The sequence below is a fragment of the Oncorhynchus mykiss genome, chromosome 8 (genome assembly GCF_057628025.1).
Source record: "Oncorhynchus mykiss isolate SJ-2025 chromosome 8, ASM5762802v1, whole genome shotgun sequence".
NCBI classification, from domain to species: domain Eukaryota; kingdom Metazoa; phylum Chordata; class Actinopteri; order Salmoniformes; family Salmonidae; genus Oncorhynchus; species Oncorhynchus mykiss.
The window spans coordinates 49,548,312-49,573,235 of NC_143029.1; the positions used below are offsets into that span (position 1 = coordinate 49,548,312).

General features: G+C 42.8%; 1 protein-coding gene across 50 annotated transcripts in view; it reads right to left on the reverse strand.

The window, feature by feature from the left end:
* dlg1b (discs large MAGUK scaffold protein 1b) overlaps window positions 1-24,924 on the reverse strand; it is a 261,565-nt gene that overhangs the window by 52,495 nt on the left and 184,146 nt on the right. For all 50 annotated transcript variants that reach the window (XM_090181831.1, XM_090181824.1, XM_090181829.1 and 47 more), the window contains one exon: window positions 14,907-15,033. In XM_090181831.1, the coding sequence (XP_090037957.1) occupies window positions 14,907-15,033 (127 nt within the window). The remainder of the gene's footprint in view (window positions 1-14,906; window positions 15,034-24,924) is intronic.

Genomic DNA, 24,924 nt, shown 5'->3' on the forward strand with positions numbered 1-24,924 from the left:
GCAGGTGCCTTATTTTGCGCATAGGGAGCTCCCGTCTCATTTTGTTCATGGTGCCGGCCAATTGTCCATGGTCACATTTCTCCCCTTGCCTCAAACCTCATCACCACATTCTCTGGCAGTTGCTCACCTGCTGCCCGATGTGGATCTTTTCCCAGACATTGAAAGCCGGCATGTACAATTAAGCACGCTTTCACTGTGTAGCCTACTCAAAGTAGGCCAGAGTAGACTACTGAGACTGGATTCTGTGGACTGATTTAGGATACATACCACTTTGATATTATAATTATAACAGATCAAGAAAATAGAATGGCCTGCCCTGTTTTTCATTCACAATTGGTAATTACACAATTATGCAGTGTTCGCTTCCCCGAGCTCATCAACTCACCCATTCTCTGCATCATACTTTACATAACGTATTTATTATGTTGTGTGTGTGAAATTTGTGGTATTGTTTAGTTAAATTTTTTATGCAATTTTTGGGGTGGTCATCAGCTGGGCAATGCACTTTCAACTGTCGGAAGAAGGAGTAGAGAAGGCCCTACTGTCGGGGGAAGGAGTAGCTACGGGAGAAAACCATTATAAAAATGATATGCCCTCCTAAAACTGGTTATAACTCCAGTTCTGTTTGTGATTTTAAGATTTTAACACCGACAGTGTGTTATATAGACTTATTTAGGAAAAGCCAACGGAAGGGAACATGACTTAAAAATGGCAGAGTAACATAACCGTTTGATTCAGGAGCAGTCAAAATGACTGCTTTAGCAGTTCTAGTGTTAAAAGGGGCCATCTGCAGTTGCTACATTCAATTTTTGACTTATAAATTAATTATACATACCAATTGATTCTTGAAGAATATACGCTACTCGACAAAAAAGTACAGTGCCTTCGGAATTATTCAGACCCCTTGACTTTTTCAATTTTTTTAGGTTACAGACTTGTTCTAAAAATTTATAAATTGTTCTTTCCCTCAATCTATACACAATACCCCATAACGACCTAGCAAAAACAGGTATTTTTTTTTGCCCATTTATAATAAAAAAATTAATAAAATAAAAAATATTATATTCACATAGGTATTCAGACCCTTAACTCAGTACTTTGATGAAGCACCTTTGGCAGCGATTACAGCCTCGAGTCTTCTTGGGTCTCTGACTTCCTCCCTATAGGATGTCTCGTCGTTGTCGGTGATCAGGCCTACCACTGTTGTGTCGTCTGCAAACTTGATGGTGTTGGAGTCGTGCCTGGCCATGCAGTCGTGGGTGAACAGGGAGTACAGGAGGGGACTGAGCACGCACCCCTGGGGAGCTCCAGTGTTGAGGATCAGCGTGGTAGATGTGTTGCTACCTACCCTCACCACCTGGGGGTGGCCCATCAGGAAGTCCAGGATCCAGTTGCAGAGGGAGGTGTTTAGTCCCTGGATCCTTAGCTTAGGGATGAGCTTTGAGGGTACTATGGTGTTGAACGCTGAGCTGTTGTCAATGAATAGCATTCTCACTTAAGTGTTCCTTTTGTCCAGGTGGGAAAGGGCAGTGTGGAGTGCAATAGAGATTGCATCATCTGTGGATCTGTTTGGGCGGTATGCAAATTGGAAAGGGTCTAGGGTTTCTGGGATAATGGTGTTGATGTGAGCCTGCCAACCTTTCAAAGCACTTCATGGCTACAGACGTGAGTGCTACGGGTCTGTAGTCATTTAGGCAGATTGCCTTTGTGTTCTTGGGCACAGGGACTATGGTGGTCTGCTTGAAACATGTTGGTATTACAGACTTAACCTCTTGGAACCACCCCTCCCCCCGGATCTGGGATAATTGTCATCAACTACGCTAAATAGCATAGCGCAACGGTCAAATAATCTTACTAGAAAATATTCATATTCATGAAATCGCAAGTGAAATATAGCGAAACACAGCTTAGCCTTTTGTTAATCACCCTGTCATCTCAGATTTTGAAATTATGCTTTACAGCGAAAACAATACAAGCGTTTGTGTAAGTTTATCAATATACTAACAAAACATTACGTACACCTAGCGGCAGGTAACTTGGTCACGAAAATCAGAAAAGCAATCAAATGAATCATTTACCTTTGATGAGCTTCGGATGTTTTCACTCACGAGACTCCCAGTTAGACAGCAAATGTTCCTTTTGTTCCATAAAGTTATTTGTTATATCCAAATACCTCCGTTAGTTTGATGCGTTATGCCTAGGAATCCACCGGAAATAGCGGTCATGACAACGCAGACAAAAATTCCAAAAAATATCCATAATATCGACAGAAACATGGCAAACGTTTTTTATAATCAATCCTCAAGGTGTTTTTCAAATATCTATTCGATAATATATCAACCGGCACAGTTGGCTTTTCACTAGGACCGGGAGGAAAAATGGCTACCTCTCTGTTTAGCGCAAAAATCTCACAGAGCCAACAACTGACCACTTACGCAATGTGGACGTTTACACTCATTCTTCAAAATAAAAGCCTGAAACTACATCGAAAGGCTGTAGACACCTTAGGGAAGCCACAGAAAAAGGAATCTGGTCGATATCCCTTTCAATGGGCAATAGGGATGCATAGAAAGACAGGGGTTTCAAAATAAGAGTCACTTCCTGATTGGATTTCTCTCAGGATTTCGCCTGCAATATCAGTTCTGTCATACTCACAGACAATATTTTTACGGTTTTGGAAACTTTAGAGTGTTTTCTATCCTAAGCTGTCAATTATATGCATATTCTAGCATCTGGTCCTGAGAAATAGGCAGTTTACTTTGGGACGTTATTTTCCAAAAATAAAAATAGTGCCCCCTAGCTTCAAGAGGTTAATCATGTTAAAAATGTCAGTGAAGACACCTGACAGTTGGTCAGCACATGCCCGGAGCACACGTCCTGGTAATCCGTCTGGCCCCACAACCTTGTGTATGTGGACCTGTTTAAAGGTCTTACGTCGGCTACGGAGAGCGTGATCACAATCGTCCGGAACAGCTGATGCTCTCATGCATGCCTCAGTGTTGCTTGCCTCGAAGCGAGCGTAGAAGTGATTTAGCTCGTCTGGTAGATTTAGCTCATATGATCAATGGAAACAGGATGCACTTGAGCTCAATTTCGAGTCTCATAGCAAAGTGTCTGAAAACGTATGTATATAAGGTATGTGTAAAAAAAATACACTGGTTCAAAAACTTGACTATGATATGACTACACCATACACAACAGATCTGTTAAACATTAGGTTAGGTTATTAGGTTATCTACTTTGGGTCATGCTGTATGCTCGTCAGATCAGGGTCGAATTAATTAGGAACCAAACCGAAGATACAGACTTGAACATGTCCAATAAATGTTTTCATTACGGTTTTGATACAATTTACTATGGTGTGTACTAATGGATAAAACTCAGTGTTTTTTTCAGGGGCTGGAGTGATGTCCTCTTGATTTTGCCACCCTCATAATGAAGCCCTCTTTGCCATGCATGCCAAATGACCCCTCCCTATATTGAGAAAAAAGAAGAGGAATAGGGAGAGACTAGCTAAATTTTGTCATCACTGACAATTTTGCACGCCCTATTTTTCAGTTTTTGATTTGTTAAAAAAGTTTGAAATATCCAATAAATGTCGTTCCACTTCATGATTGTGTCCCACTTGTTGTTGATTCTTCACAAAAAAATACAGTTTTATATCTTTATGTTTGAAGCCTGAAATGTGGCAACAGGTTGCAAAGTTCAAGGGGGCCGAATACTTTCGCAAGGCACTGTATTTCTATTTACTTTGGATCTGGAATCCCTCAACTGAAGCTAGCCAGCAAACTACCTACCAGCTATCAGTCAGCAAACCACTGCTAGCGGTCATCAGCTAACCTTTAGCTCAAAACAGAGCATAACGGACCTATTTTTCCCTCCATATCCCCGGATTCCTACCGCAAACTCTGAACATTTTCATCTGGATCTTCACAATTAGCTAACCGCAATCCCGGGTAACTACTCCTGGCTAGCGTTTCCATCCCGGAGCAAGCACCAATTAGCCTGAAGCTATCCGGGCTAGGGCTCCTGGGCTACCACCGAAACCCACTCCTAGGCTACAATATCCGGACCCCTTCCTACTGCCAGTACGGGGCACGGAACCCCGCCGATCCTCTATGACTGGAATACCGACATAATCTGCCCGAGGATTCCAACAGGCCCCTCAGGTGTGACGTCCGCTGAAGGCCCATTCTGCTAATCGCGGCCTGTTAGCTGTCTAGAGTTACTTGGAACCCTACTAACCCACGACTGGTCTATGAACGTCACCGCACGAAGAGGCAAAACCAGACTTACCTCCATCGCAATGTCCCTCAAAGGCCCTTCTGCAAACTTGCTAGCCCCGGTCTACTAACTGCTAGCTCGCTAGCCCCGGTCTGTTAACTGCTAGCTTGCTTTCCCCGGTCTGGAACTGCTGGCTTGCTAGCCCCGGTCTGCTAAGTGCTAACTTGTTAGCCCCGGCCTACTAACTGCTAGCTTGTTAGCACCGGCCTGCTAACTGTCTGAATCGCAGTGTCCCCAGCCAGCCTAACCACTCACTGGACCCATATGTTCACTTGGCTACGCATGCCTCTCTCTAATATCAATATGCCTTGTCCATTACTGTCCTGGTTAGTGATTACTGTCTTATTTCACTGTAGACTCTACAGAGCCTCTAGCCCTGCTCAATATGCCTTAACCAACCATGATGTTCCACCTCCTACATATGCGATGATATCACATGGTTTAAACGTCTCTAGAGACTCTCTCTCATCATTACTCAATGCCTAGGTTTACCTCCAATGTACTCACATCCTACCTTACCTTTGTCTCTACACTATGACTTAGAATCTATGCTATCGTTCCCAGAAACCTGCTCCTTTTACTCTCTGTTCCGAACGTGCTAGATGGCCAGTTCGTATACCCTTTAGCCATACCCTTATCCTACTTCTCCTCTGGTGATGTAGAGGTTAATCCAGGTCCTGCAGTGCCTAGCTCCACTCCCACTCCCCAGGTGCTCTCATTTGTTGACTTCTGTAACCGTAAAAGCCTTGGTTTCATGCATGTTAACATTAGAAGCCTACTCCCTAAGTTCGTTTTACTCATTGCTTTAGCACACTCTGCCAACCCAGATGTCTTAGCCGTGTGTGAATCCTGGATTAGGAAAACCACCAAAACCCTGAAATCTCCATCCCTAACTATAACATTTTCCGCCAAGATAGATCTGCCAAAGTGGACGGTCTTGCAATCTACTGCAAAGATAGCCTGCAGAGCTCTGTCTTACTATTCAGATCTGTACCCAAACAATTTGAGCTTCTACTTCTAAAAACTCACCTTTCCAGAAACAAGTCTCTCACTGTTGCTGCCTGCTAAAGACCACCCTCTGCCCCCAGCTGTGCCCTCGACACCATATGTGTATTGATTGCCCCCCATCTGTTTTCTGAGCTTGTGCTACTAGGTGACCTAAACTGGGACATGCTTAACAGCCCAGACATCCTACAATCTAAGCTTGATGCCCTCAATCTCACACAAATTATCAATGAACCTATCAGGTACAACCCCAAATCCGTAAACATAGGCTCTCTCATAGATATCACCCTAACTAACTCGCCCTCCAAATATACCTCTGCTGTTTTCAATAAAGATCTAAGCGATCACTGCCTCATTACCTGCATTGACCACCCCTCATCACTGTCAAACGCTCCCTAAAACACTTCTGCGAGCAGGCCTTTCTAACTGACCTGGCCGGGGTATCCTGGAATGACATTGACCTCATCCCGTCAGTAGAGGATGCCTGGTTATTCTTTAAAAGTGCCTTCCTCACCATCTAAAATAAGCACGCCCCATTCAAAAAATTTAGAACTAGGAATAGATCTAGTCCTTGGTTCACTCCAGACCTGTCTGCCCTTGACCAGCACAAAATCATCCTGTGGCGTTCTGCATTAGCATCGAATAGCCCAAGTGATATGCAACTTTTCAGGGAAGTTAGGAACAAATATACACAGGCAGTTAGGAAAGCTAAGGCTAGCTTTTTCACAGACATTTGCAGCCTGTAGTACAAACACACCATTTCTGGGACACTAAAGTCCATGGAGAATAAGAGCACCTCCTCCCAGCTTCCCACTGCTCTGAGGCTAGGAAACATTGTCACCACCGATAAATCCACTATAATTGAGAATTTCAATGAGCATTTCTCTACGGCTGGCCATGCTTTCCACCTGGCTACCCCTACCCCTACCCCGGTCAACTGCCCACTTCACAGAAACCCGCAAAAGCCCCCACCATTTCTCCTTCACCCAAATCCAGAAAGCTGATGTTCTGAAAGAGCTGCAAAATATGGACCCCTACAAATCAGCAGGGCTAGACCATCTGGACCCTCTCTTTCTAAAATTATCTTGCATCCCCTATTACTAGCCTGTTCAACCTCTCTTTCGTATCGTCTGAGATTACCAAAGATTGGAAAGCTGCCACGGTCACTAGACCCAAACTGCTACAGACCTATATCTATCCTACCCTGTCTTTCTAAGGTCTTCAAAAGCCAAGTTAACAAACAGATAAGACCATTTCAGATCCCACCGTACCTTCTCCGCTATGCAATTTGGTTTTAGAGCTGGTCATGGGTGCACCTCAGCCACGCTCAAGGTCCTAAACAACATCATAATCGCCATTGATAAGAGACATTACTGTGCAGCCGTATTCATCGACCTGGCCAAGGTTTTCGACTCTGTCAATCACCACATTCTTATTGGCAGACCCGACATCCTTGGTTTCTCAAATGATTGCCTCGCCTGGTTTACCAACTACTTCTCTGATAGAGTTCAGTGTGTCAAATCAGAGGGCCGGTTGTCCGGACCTCTGGCAGTCTATGGGGGTGCCACAGGGTTCAATTCTCGGGCCGACTCTCTTCTCTGTATACATCAATGATGCCGCTCTTGCTGCTGGTGATTCTCTAATCCACATCTAGGGAGACGACACCATTCGGTATACTTCTGGCCCCTCTTTGGACACTGTGTTAACTAACCTCAAGACGAGCTTCAATGCCATACAACACGCCTTCCGTGGCCTCAAACGGCTCTTAAATGCAAGTAAAACTAAATGCACACTATTCAACCGATCACTGCTCGCACCTGCCCGCCCGTCGAGCATCACTACTCTGGACGGCTCTGACTTAGAATATGTGGACAACTACAAATACCTAGGTGTCTGGTTAGACTGTAAACTCTACTTCCAGACTCACATTAAGCATCTCCAAACCCAAATTAAATCCTATATAAATCCTATACCTTCCTATATCGCAACAAAGCATCCTTCACTCATGCTGCCAAACATACCCGCGTAAAACTGACCATCCTACCGATCCTCGACTTCGGCGTTGTCAACTATAAAATAGCCTCCAACTCTACGCTCTCGTTGGTTGGCCCTGGCTTCATACTCGTAACCAAACCCACTGGCTACAGGTTATCTACAAGTCTCTGCTAGGTAAAGCCCCACTCCAGCAGGTATATCTCACTGGTCACCCCCAAAGCAAATTCCAACTTTTGGTCGCCTTTCCTTCCAATTCTCTGCTGCCAATGACTGAAATGAACTGCAAAAATCATCAATCTTTTTTCTACTGTATTATTGACTATGTTTTGTTTATTCCATGTGTAACTTTGTGTTGTTCTCTCTCTCCCTCTCTCCCACTTCCCCCCCCCCCCAGTGGGGAGAACAATTATTTGATACACTGCCGATTTTGCAGGTTTTCCTACTTACAAAGCATGTAGAGGTCTATTTTTTTTTAATCTTAGGTACACTTCAACTGTGAGAGACGGACTCTAAAACAAATATACAGAAAATCACATAATGATTTTTAAGTAATTCATTTGCATTTTATTGCATGACAGAAGTATTTGATCACCTACCAACCAGCAAGAATTCTGGCTCTCACAGACCTGTTAGTTTTTCTTTAAGAAGCTCTCCTGTTCTCCACTCATTACCTGTATTAACTGCACCAGTTTGAACTCAGTTAGAAAATGGACGAAGTTCAAGATGACGGTCAATCACCCTCTGTCTGGGGCTCCATGCAAGATCTCACCTCGTGGGGCATCAATGATCATGAGGAAGGTGAGGGATCAGCCCAGAACTGCACGGCAGGACCTGGTCAATGACCTGAAGAGAGCTGGGACCACAGTCTCAAAGAAAACCATTAGTAACACACTACGCCGTCATGGATTAAAATCCTGCAGCGCACGTAAGGTCCCCCTGCTCAAGCCAGCACATGTCCAGGCCTGTCTGAAGATTGCCAATGATCTTCTGGATGATTCAGAGGAGGAATGGGAGGTCATGTGGTCTGATGAGACAAAAGATAGAGCTTTTTGGTTTAAACTCCACTCACCGTGTTTGGAGGAAGAAGAAGGATGAGTACAACCCCAAGAACACCATCCCAACCGTGAAGCATGGCGGTGGAAACATCATTCTTTGGGGATGCTTTTCTGCAAAGGGGACAGGACGACTGCACCGTATTGAGGGGAGGATGGATGGGGCCATGTATCACGAGATCTTGGCCAACATTCTCCTTCCCTCAGCAAGAGCATTGAAGATGGGTCGTGGCTGGGTCTTCCAGCATGACAGCGACCCGAAACACACAGCCAGGGCAACTAAGGAGTGGCTCCGTAAGAAGCATCTCAAGGTCCTGGAGTGGCCTAGCTAGTCTCCAGACCTGAACCCAATAGAACATCTTTGGAAGGAGCTGAAAGTCCGTATTGCCCAGCGACAGCCCCAAAACCTGAAGGATCTGGATAAGGTCTGTATGGAGGAGTGGGCCAAAATCCCTGCTGTAGTGTGTGCAAACCTGGTCAAGAACTACAGGAAACATGTGATCTCTGTAATTGCAAACAAAGGTTTCTGGACCAAAAATTAAGTTCTGCTTTTCTGATGTATCAAATACTTATGTCATGCAATAAAATGCAAATTAATTACTTAAAAATCATGCAAAGTGATTTTCTGGAATTTGTTTTAGATTCCGTCTCTCACAGTTGAAGTGTACCTATGATAAAAATGACAGACCATGCTTTGTAAGTAGGAAAACCTGTCAGCCTAGCCATTTTTCCAAAGATAGGAGTCACAAAAAGCAGAAATAGAAAAGATTAATCACTAACCTTTGATGATCTTCATCAGATGACACTCATGTTACACAATACATGTATGTTTTGTTCGATAATGTAGATAATTATATCCAAAAATCTCAGTTTACATTGGCGCCTTAGGTGCAGTAATGTTTTGATTCCAAAACATCCAGTGATTTTGCAGAAATACTCATAATAAACATTGATAAAAGATACAACAGTTATTCACAGAATTAAAGATAGACTTCTCCTTAATGCAACCGCTGTCAGATTTCAAAAAAACTTTACAGAAAAGGCAATCTGAGAACGGCGCTCAGAGCCCAATTCAGCCAGAGAAATATCCGCCATTTTGGAGTCAACAGAAGTTAGAAATAACACCATAAATATTCACTTACCTTTGATGATCATCAGAAGGCACTCCCAGGAATCCCAGTTCGACAATAAATGACTCATTTGTTCCATAACGTCCATAATTTATTTCCAAATAGCCACTTGTTGTTAGCGTGTTCAGCCCACTAATTCATCTTCATGATGCGCGAGCACTTCGTCCAGACAAAAACTCAAAAAGTTAATGTTACAGGTCGTAGAAACAAGTAAAATGATATATGGAATCAATCGTTAGGATGTTTCTAACATGAAACATCAATAATGTTCCAACCGGAGAATTCCTATGTCTGAAGAAAGGCACTGGAACGAGAGGTAACTCTGTCGGGAGCGCGCGTCACGAGCCTGAGACACTTCAATGACGTGACTCTCAGCCAATTAGATTTAGAGGATTCTAAATTAATATCTAAGGGGCATTTTTGTAAGGGCATTTCTGATCTGTGAGAATATATATGGGGCTTTTATATAACTCTAAAATAATTCATAAGAAAAATAATTGCTTTGTTTAAAAAATAACAATATTTTGGAGATGATTTAGTTTTCAAATAACCTAAAGTGAGGGAGAAAAATGCCATTAAAATCAAATCAAATCAAATTTTATTTGTCACATACACATCGTTAGCAGATGTTAATGCGAGTGTAGCGAAATGCTTGTGCTTCTAGTTCCGTCAATGCAGTAATAACCAACAAGTAATCTAACTAACAATTCCAAAACTACTGTCTAATACAGAGTGTAAGGGGATAAAGAATATGTACATAAAGATATATGGATGAGTGATGGTACAGAGCAGCATAGGCAAGATACAGTAGATGGTATCGAGTACAGTATATACATATGAGATGAGTATGTAAACAAAGTGGCATAGTTAAAGTGGCTAGTGATACATGTATTACATAAGGATGCAGTTGATGATATAGAGTACAGTATATACGTATACATATGAGATGAATAATGTAGGGTATGTAAACATTATATTAGGTAGCATTGTTTAAAGTGGCTAGTGATACATTTTACACCATTTTCCATCAATTCCCATTATTAAAGTGGCTGGAGTTGAGTCCGTGTGTTGGCAGCAGCCACTCAATGTTAGTGGTGGCTGTTTAACAGTCTGATGGCCTTGAGATAGAAGCTGTTTTTCAGTCTCTCGGTCCCAGCTTTGATGCACCTGTACTGACCTCGCCTTCTGGATGATAGCGGGGAGAACAGGCAGTGGCTCGGGTGGTTGTTGTCCTTGATGATCTTTATGGCCTTCCTGTAACATCGGGTGGTGTAGGTGTCCTGGAGGGCAGGTAGTTTGCCCCCGGTGATGCGTTGTGCAGACCTCACTACCCTCTGGAGAGCCTTACGGTTGTGGGCGGAGCAGTTGCCGTACCAGGCGGTGATACAGCCCGCCAGGATGCTCTCGATTGTGCATCTGTAGAAGTTTGTGAGTGCTTTTGGTGACAAGCCGAATTTCTTCAGCCTCCTGAGGTTGAAGAGGCGCTGCTGCGCCTTCTTCACGATGCTGTCTGTGTGAGTGGACCAATTCAGTTTGTCTGTGATGTGTATGCCGAGGAACTTAAAACTCTCTCCACTACTGCTCCATCGATGTGGATAGGGGGGTGTTCCCTCTGCTGTTTCCTGAAGTCCACAATCATCTCCTTAGTTTTGTTGACGTTGAGTGTGAGGTTATTTTCCTGACACCACACTCCGAGGGCCCTCACTTCCTCCCTGTAGGCCGTCTCGTCGTTGTTGGTAATCAAGCCTATCACTGTTGTGTCGTCCACAAACTTGATGATTGAGTTGGAGGCGTGCGTGGCCACGCAGTCGTGGGTGAACAGGGAGTACAGGAGAGGGCTCAGAACGCACCCTTGTGGGGCCCCAGTGTTGAGGATCAGCGGGGTGGAGATGTTGTTGCCTACCCTCACCACCTGGGGGCGGCCCGTCAGGAAGTCCAGTACCCAGTTGCACAGGGTGGGATCGAGACCCAGGGTCTCGAGCTTGATGACGAGCTTGGAAGGTACCGTGGTGTTAAATGCCGAGCTGTAGTCGATGAACAGCATTCTCACATAGGTATTCCTCTTGTCCAGATGGGTTAGGGCAGTGTGCAGTGTGGTTGAGATTGCATCGTCTGTGGACCTATTTGGGCGGTAAGCAAATTGGAGTGGGTCTAGGGTGTCAGGTAGGGTGGAGGTGATATGGTCCTTGACTAGTCTCTCAAAGCACTTCATGACGACGGAAGTGAGTGCTACGGGGCGGTAGTCATTTATCTCAGTTACCTTAGCTTTCTTGGGAGCAGGAACAATGGTGGCCCTCTTGAAGCATGTGGGAACAGCAGACTGGTATAAGGATTGATTGAATATGTCCGTAAACACACCGGCCAGCTGGTCTGCGCATGCTCTGAGGGCGCGGCTGGGGATGCCGTCTGGGCCTGCAGCCTTGCAAGGGTTAACACGTTTAAATGTTTTATTCACCTCGGCTGCAGTGAAGGAGAGTCCGCATGTTTTCGTTGCAGACCGTGTCAGTGGCACTGTATTGTCCTCAAAGCGGGCAAAGAAGTTTAGTCTGCCTGGGAGCAAGACATCCTGGTCCGTGACTGGGCTGGTTTTCTTCTTGTAGTCCGTGATTGACTGTAGACCCTGCCACATACCTCTTGTGTCTGAGCCGTTGAATTGAGATTCTATTTTGTCTCTATACTGACGCTGAGCTTGTTTGATAGCCTTGCGGAGGGAATAGCTGCACTGTTTGTATTCGGTCATGTTACCAGTCACCTTGCCCTGATTAAAAGCAGTGGTTCGCACTTTCAGTTTCACGCGAATGCTGCCATCAATCCACGGTTTCTGGTTAGGGAATGTTAATCGTTGCTATGGGAACGACATCTTCAACGCATGTTCTAATGAACTCGCACACCGAATCAGCGTATTCGTCAATGTTGTTATCTGACGCAATACAAAACGTATCCCAGTCCACGTGATGGAAGCAGTCTTGGAGTGTGGAATCAGCTTGGTCGGACCAGCGTTGGACAGACCTCAGCGTGGGAGCTTCTTGTTTTAGTTTCTGTCTGTAGGCAGGGATCAGCAAAATGGAGTCGTGGTCAGCTTTTCCGAAAGGAGAGCGGGGCAGGGCCTTATATGCGTCGCGGAATTAGAATAACAATGATCCAAGGTTTTTCCAGTCCTGGTTGCGCAATCGATATGCTGATACAATTTAGGGAGTCTTGTTTTCAGATTAGCCTTGTTAAAATCCCCAGCTACAATGAATGCAGCCTCAGGATGTATGGATTCCAGTTTGCAAAGAGTCAAATAAAGTTTGTTCAGAGCCATCGATGTGTCTGCTTGAGGGGGAATATATACGGCTGTGATTATAATCTAAGATAATTCCCTTGGTAGATAATGCGGTCGACATTTGATTGTGAGGAATTCTAAATCAGGTGAACAGAAGGACTTGAGTTCCTGTATGCTTTTGTGACCACACCACGTCTCGTTAGCCATAAGGCATACGCCCCCGCCCCTCTTCTTACCAGAAAGATGTTTGTTTCTGTCGGCGCGATGCGTGGAGAAACCCGCTGGCTGCACCGCCTCCGATAGCGTCTCTCCAGTGAGCCATTTTTCCGTGAAGCAAAGAACGTTAGTCTCTGATGTCCCTCTGGAATGCTACCCTTGCTCGGATTTCATCAACCTTGTTGTCAAGAGACTGGACATTGGCGAGAAGAATGCTAGGGAGTGGTGCACGATGTGCCCGTCTCCGGAGTCTGACCAGAAGACCGCCTCGCTTCCCTCTTTTACGGAGTCGTTTTTTTGGGTCGCCGGCTGGGATCCATTCCGTTGTCCTGGTTGAAAGGCAGAACACAGGATCCGCTTCGCAAAAATCATATTCTTGGTTGTACTGATGGTGAGTTGACGCTGATCTTATATTCAGTAGTTCTTCTCGACTGTATGTAATGAAACCTAAGATGACCTGGGGTACTAATGTAAGAAATAACACGTAAAAAAACAAAAAACTGCATAGTTTCCTAGGAACACGAAGCGAGGCGGCCATCTCTGTCGGCGCCATGGCAACAGAGCCATTCTTGAACATGGGGTGAGACAGTCTTACTAATTTGTAAATAAAGCCAATTTTATTTATTTACTTCCGTTTTTAGGAGAGAAACCAAAATCCCACCGTTGCCTCATGTGTCTCCCGGTCACGGCCGGCACGGGTATCGAACCAGTATCTGTAGCAAAGCAATTTGCACTCCGATGCAGTGTCTTAGACCGCTGCGCCACTCGGGTGCTGTTTCAACATGACCGGTCGGGAGCTGGCTAGAGTACTATAGTAAGGGCTTAATAATACTAACATTTCCACACCCTAATTGTAGTCTAAGTGCACAATTATCAGTTTCTATTTGGTTTCTGTCACCCATTCATTGTCAGTTATTGACATAGTAGCAGCCTTGGGACCCAAAAGCATAATCAGTGCTCTAACTCCTCCTTGCGCTGGTCTGGAGCAATTAAGTAGTGACGCAGGGTAAAGTACTAAACCACAAATTACCTCTAAGTCCCACAGCATAATTGCAAAACTTTTAGTTGAGCAACCACTGTATACACCATATCGCGTTACTCCAAGTTTACTTCGATATGATGGATATTATATCAATATTTTGCACATCAAAGCGTTTCCACCGCTATTTCGAGCATTATTAATTTACAGACACAAAAAGATCCCACCACGTTGAACGAACAAATCGTCTGCATTTATAAAATTGTACCGAACCTTCCTGTTTCTATCACAGCTGTCATGATTATTTTTTTATATGACTCTACTCGCATAAAAACTGGATGGAAACTTGGTTAGCGAGAAAGAGAGCTAGCGAGAGAGGAATGGTGAGCTAGTGAAAGCGATGGAAGGAGAAAGCTAGGGAGAGTGTGGGGAGATGGGGAGGAGACAGAACTCGCCGGGGGAATGTGGCACACGACTGCAGCTTTTGGCCGGCTGGCCTCGTAGACATTTTCAATAAATAGTTGTCCTGTCAGACTGGCTTCGGACTGAGCTTTGGTCTATCCGAGGGGATGGTACCAGGAGGGAAAAAAAGGGTTTAGCAAACGCTCAGGGACTCCGTCACCCATTCCCCCACAGGGAAAACTAAAGAGGTATGACTGACTAGAAAACCCATGTTGAATTACCTAATTGGTCATGACTAGGGTTAGGGGATTGGTTAAGTTTATGGTTAGAGTTTAGCCGCACACTTCCTCCAAGCCTTTCCCTCCAACCTTCCTCCTTATTGCCTCCATCCATCCCCCTCTGCAAACCTCCCTCCCTCCATCAATCCACCTTGCATACCCCATTGATCATCCATCCTAACATTCCACCCCCTTCCAGCCCTCTCTATCCCTTCATCATACACTACTGAGCGACAGCAAAAAACTTGAATGCACATGCACACACACACGCAGAATGGGGAGGCACCGAATTAGCCTTACCTGGTGACTTCTTCTCCCAGCATGCTCTTGGGGGTTGGCGAGTAGTGTCCTGACGGGGCCTCAGGGGGAAGGGGCTGGCCCAGGTAGCTGGGAGGGCTGATATGGTTCTCCATGTGTTGGGAGTAGGCTGATAGAGAGAAAGAAAACCCAGCTCAGACGGAGTAGCTAACAAGAAACTTAACCTAAACTCCACCAACACCAACCAAATACAGCGAGGTAATTACCTAGTGCACTGCCGGAAGAGAAAAGCTGACCGACAGGGTATTTGTCCACCTCCGAACAAGGCCCCGGATGCTGATAGCGTTTTCTAAGATATTATGTCTGTGAAACAGTATATCAACACATACAATCCCACTCTGTGCCGAATGCAGTGGGTGAATGAGGCTCCTGTCTCGGCATCTCCTCGCTCACCTCTGTCTCTCTGTGCATTGAGGCTACTGTTACCGATGTGATTGCGTGAGGCAAGACCTTGAGGGGGTCATTCGGTAATGCAACCCAGATCCGACATCTGGGAAGGGGACAGTGTGTGCAAGTGCCTGAAAACAACCAACTGTAACACTGTGTAAAATGCAGTGGTGTAAAGTAAGTAAAAATACTTTAAAGTAGGTTTTGGGGTATCTGTACTTCACAATTTTTTATTTTTGGCAACTTGTAATTCACTACATTCCTAAAGAAAATAATCTACATTTTACTCCATTTATTATCACTGACACATAAAAGTATTCGTTACATTTTGACAAGAAAATTGTCCAATTCACACACTTCTCAAGAGAACGTCCCTGCTCATCCCTACTGCCTCTGATCTGGCGGACTCACTAAACACAAATGCTTTGTTTGTAAATTATGTCTGAGTGTTGGTGTGGCCCTGGCTATCATCAATAAAAATAAAATAAATCAGACAGTCTGGTTTAATATAAGGAATTTGAAATAATTTATACATTTACTTTCGGTTCTGAAGTACATTTTAGCAATTCCATTTACTTTTGATACTTAAGTATATTTAAAACCAAATAGTTTTAGACTTTTACTCAAGCAGTATTTACTGGGTGACTCACTTTTACTTGAGTCATTTTCTATTAAGTTATCTTTCCTTTTACTCAAGTATGACTAATGAGTACTTTTTCCACCACTGGTAAAATGGCCTGTTTCGAGTGTGTACTTGCAAGTCAGAATATCTTTAATGATCAGAAGTAGAAGCTCAGTACAGAGAAGTCAGAATTAAAAACAAAGCTTGACCAGTCGGCTCCGGAAGGTCAAGGATCTGTACACATGCCTCTAACACCTTGTCTATTTTCCTCATATCACACCCCAGATCAGCTCAACAGGCCTATAACCTAGTTCATACATTAAAAAATAAATAAATAATAATTATAAAGTTAATGGAATCTATATTCATAATCAATTAAAGTTCCAATATTAAATTGAACACACTTAAAACAAATGAAAAAACGATAATTTCAACAAAATAGATAAAATGTTATCAAAGACCATAAAACAAAGGCATCATGGATTAAAGGACAAGCTAAAAAGGCTGGTTGACAAATGGAATTAACACCTCAAGCAGTTTCACAGTACAATACAAGGTTCCATATCAAAAACTGATAAAATGTATAGAAAATACCACACACTTTATAAAATAAACAAACAATTATGAATAATCAAATATTTTTTACCACTACAATTTAAAAAATAAACATTAGCTTTTTGCTCTCAAATTCTCATTGCTAGGACACTTGATTTTTCATAGTTTCATCTCCAAGCATCCTAATGCCTAAAAAGCAGCTATGCTTGAAACTGGTACTACCATAGTCAATGTATCTGTAGTACTGGCAAACTGCACTTTATACTGACAATATGCACAGAGCTTCAATTATCTGAACTGGAATGAGCTGTGCTCCAAAATGGCGCCGACAGACATGGCAGCTCTGCTTCTAGCTCCTAAGCAACTTTGCAGTATTTCGTTTTTTTTGTGTGTTATTTCTTAAATTATTAGCCCAGAATATTTTTTTTTGTGTTATTACATACAGCCGGAAAAAACTGCTGGATATCAGAGCAGCGGTAACTCACCAGCATTACAACCAGAAATAAGACTTTCTTGAACTGGATCCTTTGTTTGTAACCCCCCCCGGGAAATTGAACTTATCAGAGGCTGCGCCAAGACCCCACCGGCGGAGAATAGGTATTCAGAGTGGACTTCTATTCCGACTCAGGAGGCAAACACCATCCACCGCTTCAGAGTATATTACTCGCCAAGGTTCAGTCCCTGGACAAAGTAGACGAGCTCAGAGCGAGGATCTCCTTCCAGAGACATAAGGCACTGTAACATACTCTGTTTCACGGAATCATGGCTCTCTCCGGATATACTGTCCCTGTCCATACAGCCAGCTGGGTTCTCAATACATTGCGCAGACAGGAATAAAGAACTCTCCAGTAAGAAGAAAGGCAGAGGTGCATGTTTCATGATTAACTACTCATGGTGTGATTGTGATAACGTACAGGAACTCAAGTAGTTCTGTTCACACGAACTAGAATGCCTCAAATGCCAACCGCGTTACCTCCCAAGATAATTATCTTCGGTTAAAGTCACAGCCGTGTATATTCCAACTCAAGCTGATACCACAACGGCCCTTAAGGAACTACATTGGACATTTTGTAGCTGAGGATTTCAACAAAGCAAATTTGAGGAAAACATTACCGAAGTTCTATCAACACATTGCCTGTAGTACAGTGGTTCGTCCTTTAAAAGCTTCAGAGTACTGCAGGACAGCTTCCGTGGTAAGGCAGAATTATATGGCACGTTATTTAAGTGCAAACCACTGGTACCATTAATGCTAGTTAGTGCTAGTTTGACCACCAGAGGACATTTTTGAGAAGCATTTGATAGCCTTCAATAGTGGCTGTAATAGAGAATTTAGATTTTTTTTTTAGTAAGAACATAGTACAGCTGAAGTCGGAAGTTTACATACTCCTTGGCCCTTTAAACTTAATCCTAGTAAAAATTCCCTGTTTTAGGTCAGTTAGGATCACCACTTTATTTTAAGAATGTGAAATGTCAGAATGAGATAATTATTTATTTCAGCTTTTATTTCTTTCATCACATTCCCAGTGTGTCAGAAGTTTACATTCTCAATTAGTATTTGGTAGCATTGCCTTTAAATTGTTTAACTTGGGTCAAACGTTTCGGGTAGCCTTCCACAAGCGTCCCACAAAAGTTGGATGAATTTTGGCCCATTCCTCCTGACAGAGCTGGTGTAACTGAGTCAGGTTTGTAGGCCTCCTTGCTCGCACACGTCTTTTGAGTTCTGCCCACACATTTTCTATGGGATTGATGTCAGGGGTTTGTGATGGCCACTCCAATACCTTGACTTTGTTGTCCTTCAGCCATTTTGCCACAACTTTGGAAGTATGCTTGGGGTCATTGTCCATTTGGAAGACCCATTTGCGACCAAGCTTTAACTTCCTGACTGACGTCTTGAGATGTTGCTTCAATATATCCACAGCATTTTCCTACCTCACGATGCCATTTATTTTGTGAAGTGCACCAGTACCTACTGCAGCAAAGCACCCCCACAACATGATGCTGCCACCCCGTGCTTCACGGTTGGGATGGTGTTCTTCGGCTTGCAAGGATCCCCCTTTTTCCTCCAAACAGAACAAAGGTCATTATGGCCAAACAATTCTATTTTTGTTTCATCAGACCAAAGGACATTTCTCCAAAAAGTACGATCTTTGTCCTCATGTGCAGTTGCAAACCGTAGTCTGGCTTTTTTATGGAGGTTTTGGAGCAGTGGCTTCTTCCTTGATGAGTGGCATGTCAGGTTTTGTTGATATAGCACTCGTTTTACTTTGGATATAGATACTTTTGTACCTGTTTCCTCCAAAATCTTCACAAGGTCCTTTGCTGTTGTTCTGGGATTGATTTGCACTTTTCGCACCAAAGTACATTCATCTCTAGGAGACAGAACGAGTCTCCTTCCTGAGCGGGATGACGGCTGTGTGGTCCCATGGTGATTAAACTTGCGTACTATTGTTTGTACAGATGAACAGATGAACGTTTGGAAATTGCTCCCAAGGATGAACCAGACTTGTGGTCTACAATTTTTTTTACGAGGTCTTGGCTGATTTCTTTTGATTTTCCCATGATGTCAAGCAAAGAGGTACTGAGTTTCAAAGTAGGCCTTGAAATACATCCACTGGTACACCTCCAATTGACTCAAATGATGTCAATTAGCCTATCAGAAGCTTCTAAGCCATGACATCATTTTCTGAAATTTTGCATTTAGACAGCTGCGCCACTGGGGAGGCCCCATCCAGGTCAGGATAACCAAAACATTTCTTTATTAAAGACCATCAGAAATAATGTTGGTACTTATTTTTATCCAAAGCCATGAATGAGTGAGTCACTCAGCTTTATGTAGGTGTCATCAACTTGATAATATATAATGATATTTCTGATATATTTTGTATTTCCAAAAAACTAAAAACTGAGCGATTGTAATCTGAATAAAGGCTTTTAGAGGGAGAGAAACGCTGGGCCAATTGTGCGCCGCCCTATGGGACTCCCAATCACAGTCGGATGTGTGATACATATTATTATTAAAGGTACTGCATAGATGTAAACATATATTTTTTAGCAAGAGGCAGCACTTGTATAGCCTAAGAAAGTAGCAGAAATATGCAGAAGTAGTTTTGAATGCATTTTATTGAAGGGAAACAATAACAGCCTAACTTTTTTGGGCAAGATAGTGATATATTCTTATATACAGTACAATAAGGAATTCAACTACAAAATACTAGTCTTCTCCCATTTGTTTAACCATTGCCCACACCCATAAGGTGTGTAAACAACAACAAATAAGAATAAAATAAGATAAGATACAAAACGTGACGAACATAAATCAATCAACTCTAATTAGCAGATTAGGACCGTATGTGTGCGCGCATTTCTCACATGTACAAGCACATAGTACTTGTTTTACAGTCCTTCTTTGGGGGACATAATTGGCATCTCATCCTCTTGCCTGACCCAGCTGCAGCCTCAGGTGGATCAGGAAAAGATTCAGCCCCCTGAACAGCTTTCACAAGAGCTGCAGAGGATGCTATGAAGGGGAGGCACTCCCTTCTTTGAATGTATGGGGTTACAAGTACCTTTCCCAGCTGCTCCAGGAACATCCTCCTCTTGATCCGCTGGTCAGGCATCCAGGTAGGGTTGATCTTGTTCTATATCACGAAGACATTGTAAGAGGACACATCAATGATGTTATGGAAGTTGACCAGGGGCCAGCTGGCAGTCAACATCCTGCTGCTGTAAGTTCCAATCACTTTGTTCAGGTTGTCCACGCCTCCTTTGTTGTGGTTGTAGTCCAGAATGATGGCTGGCTTCCTGTCCTCACGATCACTGTTCACAGATACCTCCTCCTCAAAATCATTGTTCTCCTATTCCTCCTGGACATCTGAAAAAATCAGATCTATGATCTGTTGGGCACTGAAACGTACCCTCATTGCTTCAGCAAAGAGATAACTGGGGGGACTGTCATCTGCAGCACATTTATAGTCTGACCACTTTTCCCTTTTTTAATTTTAGTTTTTGAAATATATTTTTTTTCATTTCACTTCACCAAATTGGACTATTTTGTGTACGTCCAGTATACGAAATCTAAATAAAAATCTATGTAAATTATAGTTGTAATGCAACACAATAGGAAAAAATCCAAGGGGGAATGAATAATTTGGGATTGCACTGCATCATACACTGCATTTGAGCAACAATGGGAAAGTAGTTTTGCTTTTAAAGTTGATAAACTTCAATACTCACTTTTGAGAAAATGGCATTTTAATGTTTTGGTACCTACTGGAGAGCTCTCCTTTGTCTAAACACATTCATGCACCATTTCTTCACCCTCTTAAGCCAGCCTCACCCATCTCTTTAACGATTCACGTGTGAGGTCATGTGCTAAACACTGAGTAGTGTAGTAAGATTAAGACTAAAAGTGGTAAAAGTAGTAGCCTACAATAAGGAACAATTCCAGGTAAACAGAAAGTGTCCAGATAAAAATATTAGATGACGCTTACCCAGACACACCTGTCTAAATTGATGCGTCATGTGAAAGAAATGCAATAAATCTCATCCACATATTGCTACGTGGATGGGTCTCTACAGAAGGTGTAAACGGCACAGCCAAATGGTTACTTGCATAGTAGCAAAATCAGAAACAGATAGTGTCAATATAAAGAAAATAATATACAGTATGTACAATAAAATATCAATAACAATATCAGTGATAGATGAGGCCGTTATATGCAGTTATCACAATTCAGGTCCACACGTTTCCCCAAATCCTTTGTTGGTGAAGAACTGGTGCATGTAGTTGATAACTGCGCTGCTGCCTTTGCTTGATGACATGTCATCAATCAAGTGGTTGACTTGTTATATTCCTTCACAGCAGACCTCAAACAAGCCACACGTGCGAGGGGTTAAAAAGTAGATGGGACTTTGTTGCATAGGGTCAGAAGGATAGTGCACCTGCAAACAACAAAAGAACATCAAGGTAAGTTAATGAAAAGAAAATGTAATGTAAAACGTTGATGCATTTTTTAATGCATCATTATCAGGTAAGTTTCACTTACTTACAAATGTGCAGAGCAGCAGCACTGCATACCGAAACATCATCTTGGAAACTGGAAGTTAAAATGATAACACATAGCCCGTCTACACGTACCTCTGGAAAATACAGAAATAATATGAGATCAATAAAAGTAGTGCCAATCACATTGGTCAATTAAATAATCAAAACGTGTTTATGCTTTAGCTACCAAGTGTTGTCATCGATTCCTTGTGGAGACGCAAAACTGCTGCTTTTGTCACAATGGGATGGCAGCAGCTTTCCACCAAAGTGTTCATGTCCTGGGTGGCATCCTGGTAATACTATTGCATTATCCTCTGCGTAGTTGTTGATGAAGTTCACCACTCGCTGCAAGTCCTCATGATTCAGGTGTAACCTGTGCTTGCTTGGGCTAGCTCTCTTTTTGATGGGAAGCCTTAGACCACTCTCCTTGTGTGACTGGTGGAGGAGAGTCAAGCGTGTTCTACTGATGCTGAAAGACAAATTCCAGGTACAAATATTTTGGCATTATTATACATAGATAGTAGTAATCACCATCAGACACACCTGGCTAACTTGATGGGTCATGTAATCATCTGACGAAATGGAGTCTTGTTTAGACATGCTAGCTAAACAATGAACCATAATCTTAATCCATAGAGTACAAGCCATAGAAGCCAATTGTCATAGCTAGCTAAAGCTAACCAAATAGGTTCAATGTTAGCTAGTTTGCTAGCTAACATTAGGATATAATTAGCAATGTGAAATGGCATTCTGAAAAAACATTACTACACACAGATCATAAACGTAATGTTAGCTAGCGAGCGAGCCAGCCATCTAATGTCAGCTAGCTAGCTAACAGTAAGCTTTAACTTGGGGTGTTTTGTTTAGACATGTAGCTAGCTAAACAATTAATCATAATCCTAATCCAGAGTACTAGCAATACAAACCGATTATCATAGCTAGCTAAAGTTAACCAAATAGGTTCAACGTTAGCTAGTTAGCTAGCTAACATTAGGCTATAACTAGCAATGCGAAATGGCATTTTGAGATAACATTACTACACACATCATAAACATAATGTTAGCTGGGTGGTTAGCAAGCTAGCCATCTAATGTCAGCTAGCTAGCTAACAGTAAGCTGACAAAATTCAAAATGTATAATAACTGAAACTGTAGCTAGACTCTTACCGGTGTACATAGATGAATGCTTCACGGCAGACTGCAACCCCTTTCATTAAATAAGACGTCCTGTGTCGTTTCCGTTGCTTGGCCCATTGTTGTGTCAAGTCACTCTGGTTCACACTAACCGTGTGCAATGCCATAAGAATTATCTTAAACTTTAGCCCCCACCAAAACTGACCATTTTACTTGCCCTAGAAGAGCTGGTTAGGCTGTTTTCATGTTATCCAGAGCGTTGGTGACTAACTGTGCTCCTGGCAACAATTGACTTATGCTTTTTGCTGACATTTACTGACCACCGGTCAAATTAAAACGGTGTTGAGCGTTCGTAAATTCATCAGTTATTCTGCACTCATACACACAGATCAGAGTTCTCTAAAACAGCTGTTGCAGTGACTTTCTATTGAAATGGATACTTGCATAGTGGAGTCTTTTGTAAAAATTTTACCACGCGGTACATAAAAAAAAGCCACGTTAGACAGGATTACCTTCACATACTGACCAGCTCAAAGACAGAGGCATGCTATATGGCAGACCAATCCAAACTCATCTCGCGGTATGTCCAGCCCACTCATTATCTCAGCCAGTTTGTTATTAAGACACATGAAAGTTCACATGTTCGAGAAGGCATTTCTGCCCCCCCAAAAAAGTTTTGATAAAAATTAAAAGTTTAGGTTCAAACGGCTCTCCTGTGAAGTAGTAGGCTTAGTTTCCTGAAACGGGTCATATGTTCTGAGAATAACACTGGCGTATAAAACGGACACGGTGACTGAAATCATCAGGAAGTGGAAAGGGGATATGGTTCCCACTGTGACTATTAAAACCTACCCAAACCAAAAATCGTTGCAGCATTCACGCAAAACTGAAAGGGTAAACCACCGTATTTAACCACGGCAAAGTGTAGTTATTCACACAGTAAGGCAATCAAACAGGTAAAACTTCAGTACAGAGAAAGTGTAGTCGCAAATCAATGGCAATTCAACGTATGTGGCAGGGTCTACAGACAATCACGGTTTACAAAGTGAAAACAAGCCATGTCGTGGACACCGATGTCTTGCTCCCATACTGACCCTGCCCTTTGCAACTGGGTCCTGGAAGGTGACTGGGTCCTGAAGGTAGGTTACAACACTTCCACTACGCTGATCCTCAGCACAAGGGCCCAACAAGGGTGCGTGCTCAGCACCCTACTGTACTCCTTGATCACCCATGACTGTGTGGCCAGGAATGCCAAAAAACATCAAGGACATCAACCACTCGAGCCACGGCCTGTTCACCCCGTTATCTTTCAGAAGGCGAGGTCAGTACAGGTGCATCAAAGCTGGGACTGAGAGACTGAAAAACAACTTCTATCTCAGGGCCATCACTATCCGGCTACCACCTGGTTACTCAACCTTGCACCTTAGAGGCCGCAGCCCTATGTACATAGACATGGAATCACTAGTCACTTTACTAATGTTTACACACTGCTTTACACATTTCATATGTATATACTGTATTCTACTGTATTTTATTCAATGCCACTGACATTGCTCGTCCTAATATTTATATATTTCTTAAATCCATTATTTTACTTTTAGATTGGTGTGTATTTGTGTTGAATTGTTAAGACACTACTGCACTGCACAACTGCACTACTTGCAATAACATTGCTAAATAAGTGTACGTGACCAATACATTTGATTTTATTTAATGTGAAGACACTTTACAGCTCATCTCTGTCTTCACCTACTATGACAAACAGCTGTTTAGGGGCAGGCAAAATATTTGTATAACTTTTCTTTATTACATCAGAAATGTAACACTAATATATTCTCTCAAATTTGTCCACACCTGGATTGTGCAACATTTGCCTATTATTCTTTTCAAAAATCTTCAAGCTCTGTCAAATTGGTTGTTGATCATTGGTAGAAAACCATTTTCAGGTCTTGCCATAGATTTTCAAGTAGATTTAAAGTCAAAACTGTAACTCGCCCACTCAGGAACATTCACTGTGTTTTTGGTAAGCAACTCCAGTGTAGATTTGGCCTTGTGCTTTAGGTTATTGTTCTACTGAAAGGTGAATTCATCTCCCAGTGACTGGTGGAATGCAGATAACCAGGTTTTCCTGTGCTTAGCTCCATTTCGTTTCTCTTTTATCCTGAAAAATTCCACCATCCTTAACGATTACAAGCACACCCATAACATGATGCAGCCACCACTATGCTTGAAAATATGGAAAGTGGTACTCAGTAATGT